Here is a 19,414-nt window from a genome sequence, read left to right on the forward strand (position 1 = left end):
CTCTCCAAAGCATGCAGGCATGAGTAACAAGATCTCATTCATTTCCATTCTGTGTCATTTGAGCCATCATTGAGACTGTGTCATGTAATTGGCGCCATCTTCTGGTGGCCATATGTATTAGTGAACGATCCTCTCTGCCCATTTTTGGATGACTACCACCTCTGGTTGCAGCGATCTGAATAATTCGATTGGTTTAGTGTTCCATGACGCTGGACAAAATACTACATAATTTCCATTATCTGATCCAGGAAAGCAAACATGTTTTTAGCTAGATAGCACATTATGTACTGTGTGCACATTGTGCTTCATGTGGATTATCTAATGATGTATGCATTAAATTACGTTATGTGTGGGGTTGATTAAAAGATAATTGCCTCTAAGCAATGGTTTTTTTCTCGTGAAGTTAAGCAAAAACATGGCATATATACAACACCTGTTTACTTGTAACATGTATGTCAAAGACATATACTTAGCTATTACTCGCTATATTTTTGTCTATGAGTTAAACAAATTGTATTCTACTCTTTGAGAGCTTTCAAACGACATATGACACATGGCTATTTGATCAGTTTGATTTTACCGAGCAAAATAATTAATACATTTTAAAAATGGAACACTTCTGATTTGCAAATTTAAAAGCACTTGTACAGTTTTAGACATAATGATTACATGCATTGTAAAGTACAGCTTCTAAACTTTAAAATTATGTAGTTATTAATATTTTGATATTTATTTATTTTTCTCAGCGGGCCAAAGGGTAAAGTTATGAGTAGCTTGTAGCTTGGGAAGCCACAGTTTCAAAGTAGATTCCCCAACACTGCTGCTAATTACTAACTTCATGAAAATTAATCATAAGGCTCTGAGAAAACACTGATAAACACCCTAAAATTAGTTTATATCAAAATGTTCATTACTTCATGTCCATATATGTATTTATTTAGCAAGTAGCTGTGTAATAAGCCAGATAACGTATAGTTGGTCATTACTGCAAAATAAACCCTGATAGCATGATCAGGACCCCAACTGACTGTACATTTTTTCCTTACATAAAATTGTTGACATTAAATGTACATTTATTTCACACAATATTTACTCAGGAATTTTAAAATAGAAAATATACAATCTGAACTTCTTTTAATCATCCTAAAAGGCAGGCATCTTTTAATCGGCCTGGGTGATTTATCATTATCATTAGCTCAGATATCTTATAAACAAAGAAAGGGAAACCATGTTCACATAAAAGTGCTGTTTTGTAGGTGGAAAATAATTGTTACAAGGTATTCCACCAACAATTTACTATGTAAATAGCATGATTCAAGTTAGAAACAGAAGTCAATAAAGTCAAGATTTTACCCAGATTTCTGACCAGTGAACTTCCTATCTTGACTTTAGGAACCCATTGCTCCACATTTGGTCCTCCCACCCTGCCTTTCAACAACAAAAAAAGACCAAATGACATGAATAAAATCTGATGAATCTCAATTTTCCCATATCCAGTTTTCAGAGAGATGGCAGAGCAGGCCCGTTCAGATCATTAAAGTGTTTAATGTTATCACAGACCGGCTGCATCCATAAAAACAGCACAGGGGGGATGTTTGGCTCGAGAGTTTCCATGTGCTGGTCGGCAAACCCTGACACCTCGTTAAAAAGCCAGTTAAGGATGATGTTAACATAACGGAGCATCATTAGAGCTCTACGGTCTGATCAGCTGGGCCAACGGGGCAGAGAGGGACAATTACACAAGCGCATCAGCACTGATATATGCTCTCATATTAAACACCTTCTCTCCGATGAAACATACAGCCACGCTAGATTTAAGAGTCTCAAACATTCTGTTATTCACCCAACAGACTTCTGCAGTGCTCCATCTGTTTTATGTTAGTTTATTCATTCATATAACCCACAAATTAATCTCGCTTCCCCCCACCCCTTCGCTAAACCATTGCGCTTTGTTTAAATGGACAAATAAAAAAGACAGCGTGCAAATAAACAGTGGCACATCTCATTAAATTGTCTGGAATGCGCTGGCGCCGAGCCGCACTCTCAGTTATCAGCGGAGAAAACGGTTACGTGAACTGTTTCGAACTTGTCAGTGGCAGATCCTAATTGCCTGCTAAAAAACGGGGGTTGAGAAAGAGACGGCTTTCCCTGAGAGAGTTCCAGGGCAGCTCGCAAACACTTCGACAGAAGAGACGACACGCTTGTGTGCCGATGACATCTGGAAGAAACGTCTTTATTGACAGGGACATATCAATGCATGAGACTTGAACAATCATGCCGTGGCTGTCATGCAAACACACTTCTTAATTTTCTTTAATGACTTCATCACTATCTTTGTCTTGCTCAAAAAACACGCATGTTGAATACACTCAAACCTGCCCATATAGGTAACCCTGTCAATGTGTGTGTACCTGTAGCTGTCCGTTCATGGTGCTCAAGTCTTCAGCTTTTTTCTCCAGACCTTGCACCCAGACTTTCCTCTTTTGCCTGCAGCGGGATGCAGCGGCTCTATTTCTTTCCAGGAACTTTCGTCTTTTCTCATCTGGGTCGTCACTGGTCATTCTCCGCCGCCGCCCACCTGTGCTGGTCGTGTGCTGGGCTGGAGACACCTAGACATGTCAACAAAAATACGCAAGAATAGACACATTAGAAGAAAAAACACACTAATCCGAAGACGTTTAAAAGATACAACATTTTATCAAAGATAAAATAAGAAAAACAAACATAGTATGAGAAAGATGACTAATTGCTATTAATTCATTTTATTATTCTTTTTTTTGTATTATTATTATTATTATTTAATACATTAATTTTATTGATTTATTTTACATCCCTTTGACAAAGGGACATATTTAGCCGTTTTTCCTGTTAGTTGGTTTGGGACAAAAAACTAAATTGGCCCATTGTGATTTTGTTTCCCATATTTTCATTTTAGTGTCTTGGCGACAATAATGTGTTGCCACATGGAGTACTGCAGTTACGACAATTAAATAAATATCCAGGGTTCACTACAAGTTAAGCTCAATCGACAGCATTTGTGGCATAATGTTGATTACCAGAAAAATTATTTTGACTCGTACAGTACATGTGACGCAAATCTCATCATCAGCAGAGTGCATGAGCACTGAATGCGTGCAGCCCGATTTTTCTAACCGCGCATGCGCCTGGAGTTATTTGCACTAATTAGTGTGTCCGACTCCACAAGGTGGCAACAATTACATTTTGAGCCGTTGCTGACACAAAGAAGCGCTAGATGATGTAATCGCAGCTAAACATCAGGAGATGAAGACATCTTTATGGGTCTAAACTCCTGAAGAGAAAGTCCGGATGTCTCATAGCAGTCATAGCACGCATGCACTAACCACCTGTGTATGCGCGCACAGTTATCTGGAGTATTCTTTGTCAGGCTTGCGTTCGACTGTACGCGGAGGCTGAGCGTTCATGTCAAAATGGAAGTATACCTAGGGCTTTAAGCACCTACAATGGAAGTGAATGGGGCCAGTCCATAAACATTAATCTTCACACCGTTTTCAAAAGCGTAGCCACAAGATGTAAACATTATATGTGTGAAAATGATTTTAGTGTTATAGAATCACTGATTTAAAAGCATTACGTCCTTTACCAGATTACAGGGTTAATCAGTGTTATGTCGCCAATGACAACAAAGCTGTAAAACTGGATATAACATTACACAGATAAGGATAGTAAGCGATTTCATCACATTAAAATCATGTTAACACATATAATGTTTACATCTTCTGGCTACAGTATACTTTTGAAACTGTGTATTTTAGTGTTTATGGACTGGCCCCATTCACTTCCACTGTAAGTGCCTTACTGTAACCACTGTAAAAAATACAAACAAAAAACAAGGCACAAATCGAAATTATTATTTGTTGTAAACAATATTATGCCACCGATGCTGTCGATTGACCTTAGCTTGTATTGAACCCCAAACATTCTTTAAAATAAAAAAATAAAAAATGTTGGGCTTCCTAGCTAAACTTCAAATGGTAAACTTGTTTGAAGATGTGCAACACCTACTGATCTTTTATTTAGTAGTACACGGACTGTCTGTATCTCTTTGATTTGAATTGGCTGATGTCACTTATGACAGTAGGATCAGGCTATCACATTGCGATTTAAACAATGCATTATGCTGCAATTTCTAATAAAGTAAATGTCCAACTGTTCAGTAGCAAATTGTCCAGTAACTCCACAGCCAAATTTGATTTGCATTTGGTGGTATACAAGTGTTCAATTGGGCCCCGTGTTCATTATTTGCCAGAGACAGTTAATGCTTGGCACTGTTTAACAATCATCCCCAAAGGAGACACTACATACAGGAGTTTCTGTAGTGGATGTAGCTGGTTGCTGTAGTGATTTTGGGCATGGCTTCTCGGTTGGAGGTTGGGCTGGGGGTGGGGTCTGGCTGGCAGAGCTGCTCTGGAGGTCACCTGCATTGCCGTTGGTTACCTGAGGGAGCTGTTGACTGAGGGCCGCCTTGAGCTTCTACAGAGGAATAAAATTCAGAGGTCAAATATCAACACATTTTTGAAAGAAAAATCTAACAGACACTATGATTATTTTAGTTATTGAGCACTAGTCTCATGTACCAGTCTAGTCTCCACTAGAATAGTACCACTAGTCTCACTCTATTCATGAATGGCCAATGGGAATGTCTGAGGCTATTGCACACAAAAATGGCAAGAGGCGGCTGAAAAAAAATTCCATTTTGATTGGCTGGTTTCCAGGGGTCAGGGTTAACAGGTTTTTATCTGTCTGCCAGAAAATACGATCTTGTATAAAAGGTACAATGAACGCTTCCAAGGAAGTCTCTAGACTTGACAAAGTTTCTTAAGTTCAAGGCATCGAATCTTCAAAATATACTCTAGACAAAATATACTGAAGTGTGCTCAAGTTATCCTTGAGCACACCTTTATATTCCACTTTGTTCACAGATTTGTTAAATTTCAGATTTACCCACCCCTAAATGTCTCATAAAACGAAAAAACTGTGGTTTGCATGCCAGTCTGACATTTTTGTTCTAAGAGAGCAGTTCTTGAACAGAAATAAGCTTCAACATGGAAAAGTCTGCCTATGCGAGACTACATGAGCACAGCATTTCCAAATTAAATCTCAGCCTTTTCATTTTTGAATACTTCTAGCATAACTGCACTGAAATGAGAAAAATACGGTTCTATCTCTCTTTCTCTCTCAGGGATCAGGAGGCTAAACTACATTAGAGAGAGGCGAGAACTAAAGATTAGAATAATTAACTTCCGCAGAAAACCAGAGGCAAGGATTAAAACAACATATTCATCACAGCTTTAAACAGATGCTTCCCTCAGAGCTCTTGCACAGGAGTAAGAGCTGTCGTAGCTAATTTCCTATTCCCTGGAGATGCCCATGATTTTCTCTTGTCAGAAAAATCTGCCTTTCCCTGGCATACTGTAGCATGTGCAGCACAGAGACCTCAGCGCTAAGAGCTGTTCTCTTCACTTTAAGCAACCCCCAGTAATGACAACTCTTGGGCTGGGCTTTATAGCTAAAAGATTATACAGTTGTGCTCAAAGTTTGCATACCCTGGCAGAAATTGTGAAATTTTGGCATTGATTTTGAAAATATGACTGATCATGTCTTTTAAGGATAGTGATCATATGAGGCCATTTATTATCACATAGTTGTTTGGCTCCTTTTTAAATCATAATGATAACAGAAATCACCCAAATGGCCCTGATCAAAAGTTTACATACCCTTGAATGTTTGGCCTTGTTACAGACACACAAGGTGACACACACAGGTTTAAATGGCAATTAAAGTTTAATTTCTCACACCTGTGACTTTTAAAATTATAATAAGTGTCTGTGTATAAATAGTCAATGAGTTTGTTAGCTCTCACGTGGATGCACTGAGCAGGCTAGATACTGAGCCATGGGAAGCAGAAAAGGACTGTCAAAAGACCTGCGTAACAAGGTAATGGAAATTTATAAAGATGGAAAAGGATGTAAAAAGATACCCAAAGCCTTGAAAATGTCAGTCAGTACTGTTCAATCATTTATTAAGAAGTGGAATATTCGGGGATCTCTTGATACCAAACCAAGGTCAGGTAGACCAAGAAAGATTTCAGCCACAACTGCCAGAAGAATTGTTCGGGATACAAAGAAAAACCCACAGGTAACCTCAGGAGAAATACAGGCTGCTCTGGAAAAAGACAGTGTGGTTGTTTCCAGGAGCACAATACTTGTTGACCCCTCTCCAAAACATAGCGCTTATGGTTGTGACCATAAAGCTCTATTTTGGTCTCGTCACTCCAAATTACAGTGTGCCAGAAGCTGTGAGGCGTGTCAAGGTGTTGTCAGGCATATTGTAACCGGGCTTTTTTGTGGCATTGACACAGTAAAGGCTTCTTTCTGGCAACTCGACCATGCAGCTCATTTTTGTTCAAGTATCGTCGTATTGTGCTCCTTGAAACAACCACACCATCTTTTTCCAGAGCAGCCTGTATTTCTCCTGAGGTTACCTGTGGGTTTTTCTTTGCATCCCGAACAATTCTTCTGGCAGTTGTGGCTGAAATCTTGCTTGGTATCAAGAGATCCCCGAATTTTCCACTTCTTAATAAGTGATTGAACAGTACTGACTGACATTTTCAAGGCTTTGGGTATCTTTTTACATCCTTTTCCATCTTTATAAATTTCCATTACCTTGTTACGCAGGTCTTTTGACAGTTCTTTTCTGCTCCCCATGGCTCAGTATCTATCCTGCTCAGTGCATCCACGTGAGAGCTAACAAACTCATTGACTATTTATACACGGACACTAATTGCAATTTAAAAAGCCACAGGTGTGGGAAATTAACCTTTGATTGCCATTTAAACCTGTGTGTGTCACCTTGTGTGTCTGTAACAAGGCCAAACATTCAAAGGTATGTAAACTTTTGATCAGGGCCATTTGGGTGATTTCTGTTATCATTATGATTTAAAAAGGAGCCAAACAACTATGTGATAATAAATGGCTTCATATGATCACTATCCTTAAATAAAAGACAGTTTTTTTGCATGATCAAAATTTCACAATTTCTGCCAGAGTATACAAACTTTTGAGCACAACTGTATCTTAAAATTTGGCAGTCTTTTCTGACTTGATTCGATATGTCTACATCTATGTATTTGCTCTGAAATGGCTTAAAAATGTGATCAGAGGAACTAACATTTCAAACAAATAGCCATTATGTTTAATGCAAAAAGTAATAATTAGAATTTAAAAAGACTGTAAAAAATGTATGTTTTCCATTGTTTTTGGCTAAATGAACACATGGAATAGTTATTAGCAATCACACAGTTATTTATATGTATATTATTATATATACAGTCTTGCTTTCTCTCGCAATACGTTTTGTGTTCCCTCACAATTATTTTGGGTTCCCTCAAAAAACCTTTACCCATCCCTAACAAAAATAACCATGGTTTTTAGGGGTGTAAATATTTGCACTGACAACGATTTGATTATGATTCATTACCTAATGATTACGATGCATCGTAAAATCTACATGATTCCATTCGATCCGATTTAATTATTTTAGAACGATTCATAATTATTTTCAGAAATATGCAGAAAAAATTACTTTCTTAATTTAGACAGCACAGACATGCACCAGACTTGAGCACAAGACTCACAGATGCATTTAGAACCAAGGAAGTTTGACTGTATGTGTGGCTGCATATATAAACAGAACAATAATCATAATGTAACTGCATAATCCATCTGATATGAATAAAGGATATCAATGCAACATAATGACAATGCAAACACACACAAAAACAGACGGTATCTAAACTGTGGAATAATCATTATAGATTTCCATATTACATAACATTAACATTTACTGCACCAATAATTACAAATGAAATATGTTGTGTGCAGACAGATAAGTAGTGTCACAGAATTAAAACGATCTTTTAGTAGCGTATAAAGGTGGTTTTACACGGTATGTTGTACCTGCAAGTTCCCTATTCATTTTTAATTGGAGAGGCGGCAGAACGGAGGCAGCTCCGCCTGTCAAGCACATTCACGAGAATGCTTCATTTTTTTGCGGCTGCCACGTCACTGACTAATCAAAGGTCAAACTTTAATCATCAGGCATTTAGCTTTTAACTGATTAAGTCCCTTCAGAACAGTCTGAAATTGCTCCCTATTCCCTATATAGTGCACATTTATTTAGGTTGTGTTTTATTAGTGGTTAAACTATTTTATAGAGAAATAATGCATTTTATGGAGATATAAAGCAATATAAACACAATATATCATAATTGGAGAAGATGGCAACGCCATCCATCCATCCATGTGCCCGCTTATTCTATGTACTATAGGGTCGGTTTGTGGCAATATCCATGGTTTTAAAACCATGGTACATACAAACATATCATAAATTAACCATGGTTTTACTATAGTAAAGCTAACCATGTTTTTTTTGGCAGAATGATTATGATTTTTTTTACCATAGTTTTGGTCTCCCTGTATAATTACTACGGTTTTCATCACAAGTTTCATAGTAAAATATGGTTATTTGTAGTAAAAACATTGTAAATTTTGTAGTTGAAGTTTTACTACAAATACCATAGCTGAACTATAGTTACAGTAGTAAAACCATGATAAAATTAACTTTGGTAACTGTGGTACAACCATGGTTATTTTCATATAGGATGGATAAAGGTATTGCGAAAAAAAAAAAAAAGAAAACAATTACGAGGGAACGCAAAACTTATTGCGAGGGAATGTAAACTATTGCGAAGGAATGCAAAACTATTTCAGAAAATAAATTCACTCCCTGTTCTCAAAGGTGCTCAGTACAATACAATACTGCAATCTTTAAATAGGCATGTAAAATGCCTCGCAATGACTTCAGTGAACGTCGTTGGGTGATGAGGCAAACTAATTGCTAATTCAAACAGCTCATTTCAGTGGAAATTAATTGAATTTGAAAAAATCGAAAATGCAAAAATGAACTATCAGCATTGTAATGGGGCTTAAATCAGAGAGGCCATTAAAATATTTCTGTCTTTTGCACTCACAATCTTGGTTAATTTTATATTACCAACAATACAATATTGAATGTATCGTAAATATTCGATACTCGCCCAGCCCTATTCAACACACACACACACACACACTATGTAAATATATACATATACATACACACACACACATACACACACCAAGGAAAGACAGTCTTCAGAGGCCCAGATAAAGAAAAGCTATATATCTCCATAGATAATTTTTCCCAATTTACTCTGAAAGCTTTTGGAGAAAGCCATGATGTGGCCCGAAAGCAGTCAACCGCACGAGTTAACAAACGCCCCCACAGCAGGTGAGGTGTGTAACCATGGCCACACGGATGGAGAACACATTAATTTTCATGGAGAAACATGAAAAGAACATTATTTTAACAGCTATCCTTGCCAGACCAATCTATCTAGCAAATTAGTTTATAGAGCAATACCCTTCCTGAACTCCACGTTTCATGGCTAGAAAGAAATTATTCACGTGGAACAAGTCATACAGGGGCCGAGAGAAAGACTGAAACAGAGAGAGACAGAGGCAATATGTGAACGATGTATGTGGGGCCAGTCAGATTCATATTTCATTTCTGTCATCGGAGCCCATCAGAGCAGTAGCCCTCCATCTCCAGGGTTTTATTCAACCATCTGCTCCTTTATTACTTATCTTTATTTTGCAACTAATTAACAGCATAATCTTCTAAATTCAGCAAGTTAATTATCATTATTGTGGTCTTTGCAGCATCATCAGTCCTTGTAAAGTGCCGTGTCTGTGTGGCTGGGGAACAAGCAAGAGAGAAAAAGGAGAGATGGCGGGTGTGTTTGCTTGACGAGGGCTCATTAGATGTTTTCTGATGAGTTGAGGTTTTGTGCATGTGTTTCTGTAGATGGAGGTTATATGGAGGGTGGGTGCATAAATTCTATGGCTATGAAATATGGGAGATGTGTATGTGTGTGAACATGTTTTATGTGTGTAAGTGTATGTTCATGTGCTGCGTGTATGTGTGTGTGTGCACGTGCTGTGCATGTTTGGCCATGGGGTAGATGTATGTCTCTTGTTGTTTAGATGCAATGTTGGGTGTGATCTAATGACAAAGTCAATATTGTACTCTAATTAAATTTTAGTACAAAAAGTAGAGTAATTCATTAAATTTTAAATTCTTTTAATCAGATTACTGTTACAGACTATCAATTAAGTTAATTACAGCATAACGCAGCAGTCCCATAGACAATCTATGGGCGGTGATGTTGTAACACGCTAGTTGACCGTTTTGCTCTGTCTTATAACAGAACCACGGTGGTTGTTATCTCGGTAAATAAAAGAATCTCTGCACACATATACACAACAGCACTTCCATGATAAAATGATGGAGAAAAGAGCTCTAAATGCTATTTGATGTACAAAACAAGCCCAGATGGGACTTGTGATAGAAATCAAGATTTTTCAGCCTAAGTAAGGCACATTTTTAATTACCACAGAAGCACGCCAAGTCTTAACTATCACCAAAACGCAGAATGAGACTTTTTTGGTTTGTTTGCAAGTGCTCTCCATGTGGAGTTCAAAGCGCCAATGGCATTGATGCCCTGATGCAAATCATGAACGTGGCTTTACGATTGCTGTAGAAAAGCGGATAGCCACCATCTACCGGCAGATTGTGGAGGATGAGAGTTTAAGAGATTTAATGTCCATTGCAATGAAAATGCAACCTATGTGGAGACTAGTTCTTTCAATAAGTCAAACTCACACTTAGACTTTGGGAAGCGTTTAATGTTACTTGAATTGATGATATTTTAGTGCATTTCTATCTTTATACTGTGGAAGGCTTTGTTTGGAAAATGTTAATAAAGCATTATTTTGTTACATATTGTTTTGTTTTCTTTCCTAAAATGGAAATAAATTCATTTTGACAGGTCAAAAATTGTCAAATTTATGCACTTTCAAAATCTACCACAAAACAATTATGCGATTAATCGTGATTAAAATCTTTAATCGACTGACAGTCACAGCACTATGAAGAACACATGAAAAGATGCATTATGTTCATATGTACGTCTGCTTGTGTTTCTGTGACAGCTGAAGGGCTTGTGTGCTACAATGAACAAGGGGAAAATATTGACATTATTTTTTGTTTAGTGGAAAAATAAAAACTTCACTGTGAAAAAGTATTTTTGTTGTAATTTAAAAAGTAATTAAAGTAATTACTAATACTTTTTCGATGATGTAATCAGTGTAGTCAGTAATCTGATTACAATTTGTATTAGTAATTTGTGATTTTTAGAGAATTAATTTGTAGTGGATTACTTTTTTGAGTAACTTACCCAACAGTAAGTAACTTTAGATGCATTTAGTAATAAGTGTGCGTGAATATGTGCGTGTGCATTCATTTAGTTATATGTATCTAAGCACACATTTCATGAAACTTTCCACAAAATAAGTACAAACTTTTAGGCTTGAAACTTTTAAAGAAATGTAAAATATACACCAATCAGCCACAACCTTAAAACCACCTGCCTAATATTATGTAGGTCCCCCAAAACAACGCCAGCCCGCATCTCAGAATAGCATTCTGAGATGCTGTTCTTCTCACCACAATTGTACAGAGTGGTTATCTGAGTTATTGTAGACTTTGTCTGTTCAAACCAGTCTGGTCATTCTCTGTTGACCTCTCTCATCAACAAGACGTTTCCATCCACAGAACTGCCACTCACTGGATGTTTGCGTGAATATTTTTGGCAACATTCTGAGTAAATTCTAGAGACTGTTGTGCGTGAAAATCCCAGGAGATCAGCAGTTACAGAAATACTCATACCAGCCCATCTGGCACCATCAATCATGCCACGGTCCAAATCACTGAGATCACATCCCCATTCTGATGGTTGATGTGAACATTAACTGAAGCTCCTGACCCGTATCTGCATGATTTTATGCACTGCACTGCTGCCATACGATTGGCTGATTAGATAATTGCATGGGATGATTGTTGGTGCCAGACGGGCTGGTTTGAGTATTTCTGAAACTGCTGATCTCCTGGGATTTTCACGCACAACAGTCTCTAGAATTTACTCAGAATGTTGCCAAAAACAAAAAACATCCAGTGAACGGAACCGTCTTGTTGATGAGAGAGGTCAACAGAGAATGGCCAGACTGGTTCGAACTGACAAAGTCTACGGTAACTCAGAAAACCGCTCTGTACAATTGTGGTGAGAAGAATATCATCTCAGTATGCTATTCTGAGATGTGGGTTGGTGCTGTTTTGGCGGCACGAGGAGGACATACACAATATTAGGCAGGTGGTTTTAATGTTGTGGCTGATCCATTGTATTTTCTATTTATTTTAAATAAGGTTTGACATTTTTGCAACCCTGTTAGCAAATTTTGGGATATGTGTGAATAAAGTTTAAAAAGAGTAACATTTAACAAATTCAGTAACATTTATAAAAAATAAAATAAAATACAAAATAGATAAAATAAGACAGAATAGTTAACAGGGTTGCAGATTTATTTTAAAGCTGAAGAGTGTAATTGCTGCAGAACTAAAGATATAATTTTTTTGTTTGTTTAGATTTCATACAATAACTCTGGTAATAGGGTTGAATGATTGAGCTTGATGAATGCATTCAACAAATTTTGTGAAAAATTTTAGAAAATGTAATATGTTAAATATGTATGCAAGCATGGGAATGGCTGGTCTAACATGAATTTAAAAGTTCATGCCAATGACCTGTCTAACTCCTACCCCACATTATACTAATTAAACAACCCCTGGTAGTCTGGTTGTGTATAAAGAGCACACACATAAACAGACACACATGCATACACTCCATACTGTTGCCCTCTAGTGATCCAAAACATGAACTACAATTTGCAGGTTTGCAAAGCTCAGTGTTGTGCCAATGTTGTGGACTGTACATTCTTCAGTCCCTCTGGGCCAAAGGAAAATCTGCTTACACTGAAACACACTTGCTAATAAGGCACATGTGGATGGCTCCATATGCAAATGAGAGAGAGGAGGAAATTACCATCTTAGCTTCTGATTGGACAGGCTGAGGAGAGGAGGGGCCGGGGATCCCAGGGACACTAGGCACTACGGTGACCGGTCTGACCAGCTGAAAACACACACAAACACACACACACACACACACACACACGTAAACATAATGTGGTGATCAGTCTCTGTTTCTTTCACACTAAACTAGGAAAGAAAAACAACAAGAAAAAAGGAAAGAAACACAACAAGAAGAGATCCTAAATCACCCTCATCATCACACTCATACACTGGAAGAGCTCAGTATGCGTTCAAATCTCTGGTTGGGCGAGGATTTGCAAAAATACCTCAATAAAGTTCTGTGGCAGTATCATGGTATAGTGATGGTATCGGATGGCAGTACCAGGGTACTTTGATATATACCATGAAACTGAAGGATTACCATATTCATGTCAGTGCTATTATCATTAATAAAAACCAAAGCAAAAACTTTTTTGTTAACTGAAATAAACATCAAAATTAAACTAAAATAAATTTACAAGACACTAAATCTAACTAAAATAAAATAAAATTACCTCCAAGTAATTTAATTTTTTGATACACAGTACAAAAATTTGCAACAAACGGCCTTCATTTAACATACACTTTTACTAAATGTTGATGACACTAGACAGCACTGAGAAATGTACCCATGTTAAACTTATTTGATATCATCATACTGAATTTATCAGATAAAAATGATATCGGTTAACATTAACAGGCAGCCCTAAAATATTTAAACAAAAACTAAAAAAAAAAAATACTAAAAAAAGACTACTTACAGTTGTAGTAAAAATGAATGAAAATGAAACTAAGTTGAGAGGACAAATTACAAATAAAATAGAGATAAAACAGTAAAAATGCATGGTACTCCGAGGTACTTCAAAGAATACCATGGCATTACTATGGTTTAGAACAGTGTTTCTCTATCTATTCCTGGAGGACCACTAGTAATAGTGTTCACTGCACCCTACTCACTGAGCATTTAATTGAAACAATTCGTTCATTTTGAATACCCTGCAACGTCATCTAACAGACAACGCTTCAGTATTGTTGAATATACACTACCATGCAAAAGTCTGGGGTCACTTGCCTGAAATGTTTCTCATGATCTTAAAAATCTTTTGATCTGGGGGCCTGGGTAACTCAGTGGTAAAAGACGCTGGCTACCACCCCTGGAGTTCGCTAGGTCGAATCCAAGGGTGTGCCGAGTGACTCCAGCCAGGTCTCCTAAGCAACCAAACTGGCCCGGTTGCTAGGGAGGGTAGAGTCACATGGGGTAACCTCTTCGTGGTCGCTATAATGTGGTTCGTCCTTTGTGGGGCACGTGGCGTGTTGAGCGTGGATGCCGCGGTGAATGGCGTGAAGCCTCCACACACGCTATGTCTCAGTGGCAATGCTCTCAACAAGCTACGGGTTGATGATCTCAGACGCGGAGGCAACTGAGATTCATCCTCCGCCACCCGGATTGAGGCGAATCACTACGCCACCATGAGGACTTAAAAGCACATTGGGAATTGGGCATTCCAAATTTGGGTGAAAAAAAAAAAAAAAAAAAAAAAATATATATATATATTTTTTTTTTTTTTTTTTTTTTGATCTGAAGGTGTATGCTTAAATGTTTGAAATTAGTTTTGTAGACAAAAATATAATTGTGCCACAATATTAATTTATTTAATTATAAAACTAAAATTTAATAAATAAAAAAATAAAAAGTTTTTGAAATGGATGACTTGGACCAAATAATAAAGAAAAGCAGCCAATAAGTGCCCAACATAGATGGGAACTCCTTCAATACTGTTTAAAAAGCATCCCAGGGTGATACCTCAAGAAGTTGGTTGAGAAAATGTCAAGAGTACATGTCTGCAAATTCTAGGTAAAGGGTGACTACTTTGAAGATGCTAAAATATAACACAGTTTTGATTTATTTTGGATTTTGTTTAGTCACAACATAATTCCCATAGTTCCATTTATGTTATTCCATAGTTTTGATGATTTTACTATTATTCTAAAATGTAAAAAAAAAATAAAAAAAATAATAATGAGTAAGTGACCCTAAACTTTTGAACGGTAGTGTAGGTTTCAAATAAGAGGACATACCGGTAATATTCTCATTATAAAATGTAATATAAATTACCTTATAAACAAACTTTTCTAAAATACATCCAAGTGTATTCTTATATAATATATATTTTTATATATTTAAACTAATATATTTCTCCAGACTCTTAACCCCAAAGTTAAATGACTGTTGTTGCTTAATATAAAAAATAAATGTTATTTGGTTATTTTATAATAAACTTATCTTGTTAAATGTTTTATGAGCAATTGCCATGATAATGAATGTAACGGTCACAGAGTCTCAAACTCCATTTGTTAACTTTATTTTAGCCAAACTTCATCAGTACTCAGATGGTTTGCAATGACTGGTAGGTAAATTTCCCTTTCCACTTCCTGTGAAGTGATGTATCGACGTACTCTTATTCCCTATACTGTTTGGAGTGCCCTTCCAACTGAACATGTACGCTCCCTTGGATTGGAATCTCCCTTAAAGGGATAGATCACCCAAAAATGGAAATTCTCTCATCATTTACTCACCCTCATGCCATCCCAGATGTTTATGACTTTCTTTTTTCTGCTGAATATAAACAAAGATTTTTTGAAGAATATTTCAGCTCTGTAGGTCCATACAATGCAAGTGAATTGTGAATAGAACTTTTGAAGCTCCAAAAAGACCATAAAGGCAGCATAAAAGTAATCTATACAACTCCAGTGGTTTAATCAATGTCTTCTGAAGAGATCCAGTTGGTTTTTGGTAAGAACAGACCAAAATATAACTCCTTTTTCACTGTCCATCTTGATTTCAAGCTTGATTACACCTCCTAGTGCTTGACGCATGCACAGAGCACTAGATGGCGCTAGTAAGTGTAATCAAGCTTAAAATCATTATCGCCAAGGAGACTGCAGATGTCAAGATGAACAGTTAAAAAGGAGTTATATTTTGGTCTGTTCTTACACAAAACGGAATGGATAACTTTAGAACACATTAATTAAAACACTGGAGTCATATGGATTACTTTTATGCTAACTTCATGTGCTTTTTTGAGCTTCAAAGGCCTGATCACCATTCACTTGCATTGTATGGCCCGACAGAGTGGAGATATTCTTTCAGCAGAAGAAAGAAAATCATACACATATGGGATGGCATGAGGGTAATGCTCATAATGACTGTTCAAACAAATGTTTAAAACAAACGTTTGACTGTATCATATTGCCATGTACATACTTGTGTTATATTTGCTCAAAACCCTGCATGCTACTAATTAAAAGTGATGAAATTTAAACGCTCCAAGAGTGCAAGCAATACGCCAAGTCATTTTTATTTGTATAGTGCTTTTCAAAGCAGCTTTAACAGAAAAAGCTATAATATCTGTAATGTCTGAGAGTCATAATTGTGCTGTTTGATATATATATAAAAACAATTTTTTGTAAATTGTGCCTTAGAAAAAAAAGTAAATAATAATTGTATTTATTTTGATCAAGCTGGTGATCTCACCCAACAAAACCCATCTTCAGTCTGACCCATTATTAGATACTTTTAATACTGGTACCGATTATTATAAATAGCACAGCAATAACGATTGTGTTTTTGGTATTCAAAGGCACACAGAGGCAAGTCACAGCAATAGTATTAATATGATTAATATTTGGGGAAGAATATGTTGTTTATTAAAAAAGTGATACAGAGGCAAATATGCCACGATATATTTTATATTAAAGATATAAGAGAACTCACGTAAGATTAAATGCAAAGGCCAAACAATGCAGCAATATGAAATAATCTATGAAGACAATTCACATAAAATCAGATCATTTTTAAAGGGGATACAAAGCAGTGATGCAGCAATGAACCCATATGAGAATTTTTTTTTTACATTTTTTTTCCAGTTTCTAAGGCATTTGATGCAGATGAAATAAACAACTTCACTGCTGGTTCAGGGTTTGTTTCTCAAGTAACTTCACAGTTTAATGTTGGTGGTCAAAACAGTTTTCTGTGCTTTAGTGCCACCTGTTGCTTTGGTTCTGGTAACTGCAATGGCTTCTGGGCACATGATCTAAAGCTTATATATTATTGGTCAGGGCATTTGTTCGTCAGACGAACACAAAATCAACACACTCTCCGTAAAAAAAAAAAAGGTTCGCTTTGTTGCTTTGTTTTTTTTTCTGCGTGATTCGGCGCAAATGTTCACTCCAGGTGAGAATGGCTTGTTAGGAAACTATTGTTTCGATTCAAAATGTTGATCGCAGCGAGAAATCGTGCCGAACATTCGCATTTGGTGTGCAAAGGCCTTTACAGTACCTACCACTAAAAACAGAGACACAATAGATAAACAGGGTTTTATGAACACATACTAAAGAGAGTGTGTGTGTGTGTCTCTCTCTCACAGGAATGGCAGTGGGTATGTGTACGCTTGAGCTGGCGATGGTGGCTGGGATGGCTACTGGCATGGTCTGACCGTTAGGCAGCTGCAGAAGAACCGGAAATGTGCCTGACACTGGACTGAAGACAGAGAGAGAGAGGGGAAAACAGAGAAACAATATTCATACCAAGTGTATCATATAATATTTATTGCAATATAGTAACATGGATTTTATCAACAAAGCAATTCAACATATAACTCAGCTAAGCACAAAAAACAAACTACACAGCATCATGCTTTAAAGTCAACATGAAATGTCATTCTCAACTCATTGTACTTCCATAATATAATATATTTTAGAGCAGAACAGGATATTTAATGAGAAAAACTTAACCATCAAGAATTAATTGGATTGTAAATAAAGTTGGTGTTGCATACCAGAATGGAGGCAGATATAAAGTGAGTTTGCAGTGGATTGTGGAGGACTACTCCCCTCCTGAAACACAACTGGTGATACCTATTTGTGAGGAGGCTTTTGGACCAGGACATGGAGGCTGAAGTTGACACTCGAGAGCATCCTGACGGTGGTCCTATTAACGTGTATACATGCTGGACGAAGGACAAAGCCGAGCTACAATCACATTCTAGAGCTATTTTGTAGCTACTGGCAACTGTATAATAGCTAAGCCCACACAGAATCTGTGCACGCAGAACTATGCAGAAAACTCTGCAGATTTCCACAGAATTGTAACACCTGTCATTCATAAAGATCTATACATCCCACATCCCAATGGAGCTAGAACAATGACTTAAGTCTTTAAATGATCTAAAATTTGTTCATTTGAATACTAGACATGTAGCATTTAACAAAACTGTATTTTTAAACAGCAGATTTTTTTTATTTTAGGGGTGGAATAAGCTGTAAAAATTCAGACTATATAATTCTAGGTTAAAATGTTCAGATTTAAGGTACAGTCAAATTTACCTTAAGGTGCGGTCACATTTACCTTTGCACGGTGAAATTCCATGGGTGAAGAAGGCTTGAGCAGACGTTGAGCATGTGGGAAACCAGCAAAAAATGAACTGCCAATCAGCTTCTTTTTAATGCTGCACTTTAATCTCTGGGAGATTGAAGTTAAAAAAACCTTGCTGTTAAAATGATATCCTTGTCCATTGTGACTATTCAGTGCAGCGGTGTATGGAGCACCGCCCACACAGACATCACTAGCAAACCAAGCAACTTCCTATTGGTCAACACTGCAAATTCGCCAGTCAAAGTTAACAAAATTTGAATCTGCAAGGGGGAATTCTTCACCACTGGAAGTCCGTCGCACGAAATTCATGATCACGCAGTTTACCATTGATGACTGTATTTTGCCCGTGGTATTTCGCCGTGTGAATGTAAATGTGACCGTGCCTTAAGATGCAATTCAGAACTCCAAATTCAAATCTCTCACAATCAAATCTCCAAAATTCAGAACGTAAACAAACTAGGCAAAAGGTCAAGAAAAGCTGGGTTATTTACTTACGCCACCCAGTGCTCAGCATTTAAATTGAGAAAGTAACACTTTTGTCCATTTTAGTTCATGTTAACTAAAGTTAACATATACAAACTTATTGTAAAGTGTTACCACATATTTCAGCAATATAAAGTCTGCGATGATGAGAAGTAAATAGAAACGTAATAAACAAAGGAAAATGAATGACTTCACACTGTCTGAAAACACTATATTCAGCAGGAAAAACCCTTTAGCTTCCATGTAGCGGCAATGTTTGATTTGCAGTAATGGATAACATGTTTTGTCCTTCAATGCAAATTTGGCTCGTGTTGCATTTGGTAAGCACTGTGCCGACCACTGGGTGGCACAAGTAAATAACCCAACTTTCCTTGACCCTTTGGCTTTGTTTACAAT

The 19,414-nt window shown here is 37.0% G+C and overlaps 1 protein-coding gene across 3 annotated transcripts in view; it reads right to left on the bottom strand.

Annotated features, from left to right (window-relative positions):
- Window positions 1–19,414, bottom strand: part of LOC127447418 (cyclic AMP-dependent transcription factor ATF-2-like) — a 45,605-nt gene that overhangs the window by 12,682 nt on the left and 13,509 nt on the right. For 2 of the 3 annotated variants that reach the window (XM_051709294.1, XM_051709295.1), the window contains exons 7-10: window positions 17,494–17,641; window positions 13,076–13,162; window positions 4,345–4,512; window positions 2,412–2,609 (exon numbers count right to left, since the gene is read on the bottom strand). In XM_051709294.1, the coding sequence (XP_051565254.1) occupies window positions 2,412–2,609; window positions 4,345–4,512; window positions 13,076–13,162; window positions 17,494–17,641 (601 nt within the window). The remainder of the gene's footprint in view (window positions 1–2,411; window positions 2,610–4,344; window positions 4,513–13,075; window positions 13,163–17,493; window positions 17,642–19,414) is intronic. The other variant, XM_051709296.1, reaches the window with a different exon arrangement.

This window comes from Myxocyprinus asiaticus, chromosome 10 (genome assembly GCF_019703515.2).
Source record: "Myxocyprinus asiaticus isolate MX2 ecotype Aquarium Trade chromosome 10, UBuf_Myxa_2, whole genome shotgun sequence".
Lineage (NCBI taxonomy): Eukaryota > Metazoa > Chordata > Actinopteri > Cypriniformes > Catostomidae > Myxocyprinus > Myxocyprinus asiaticus.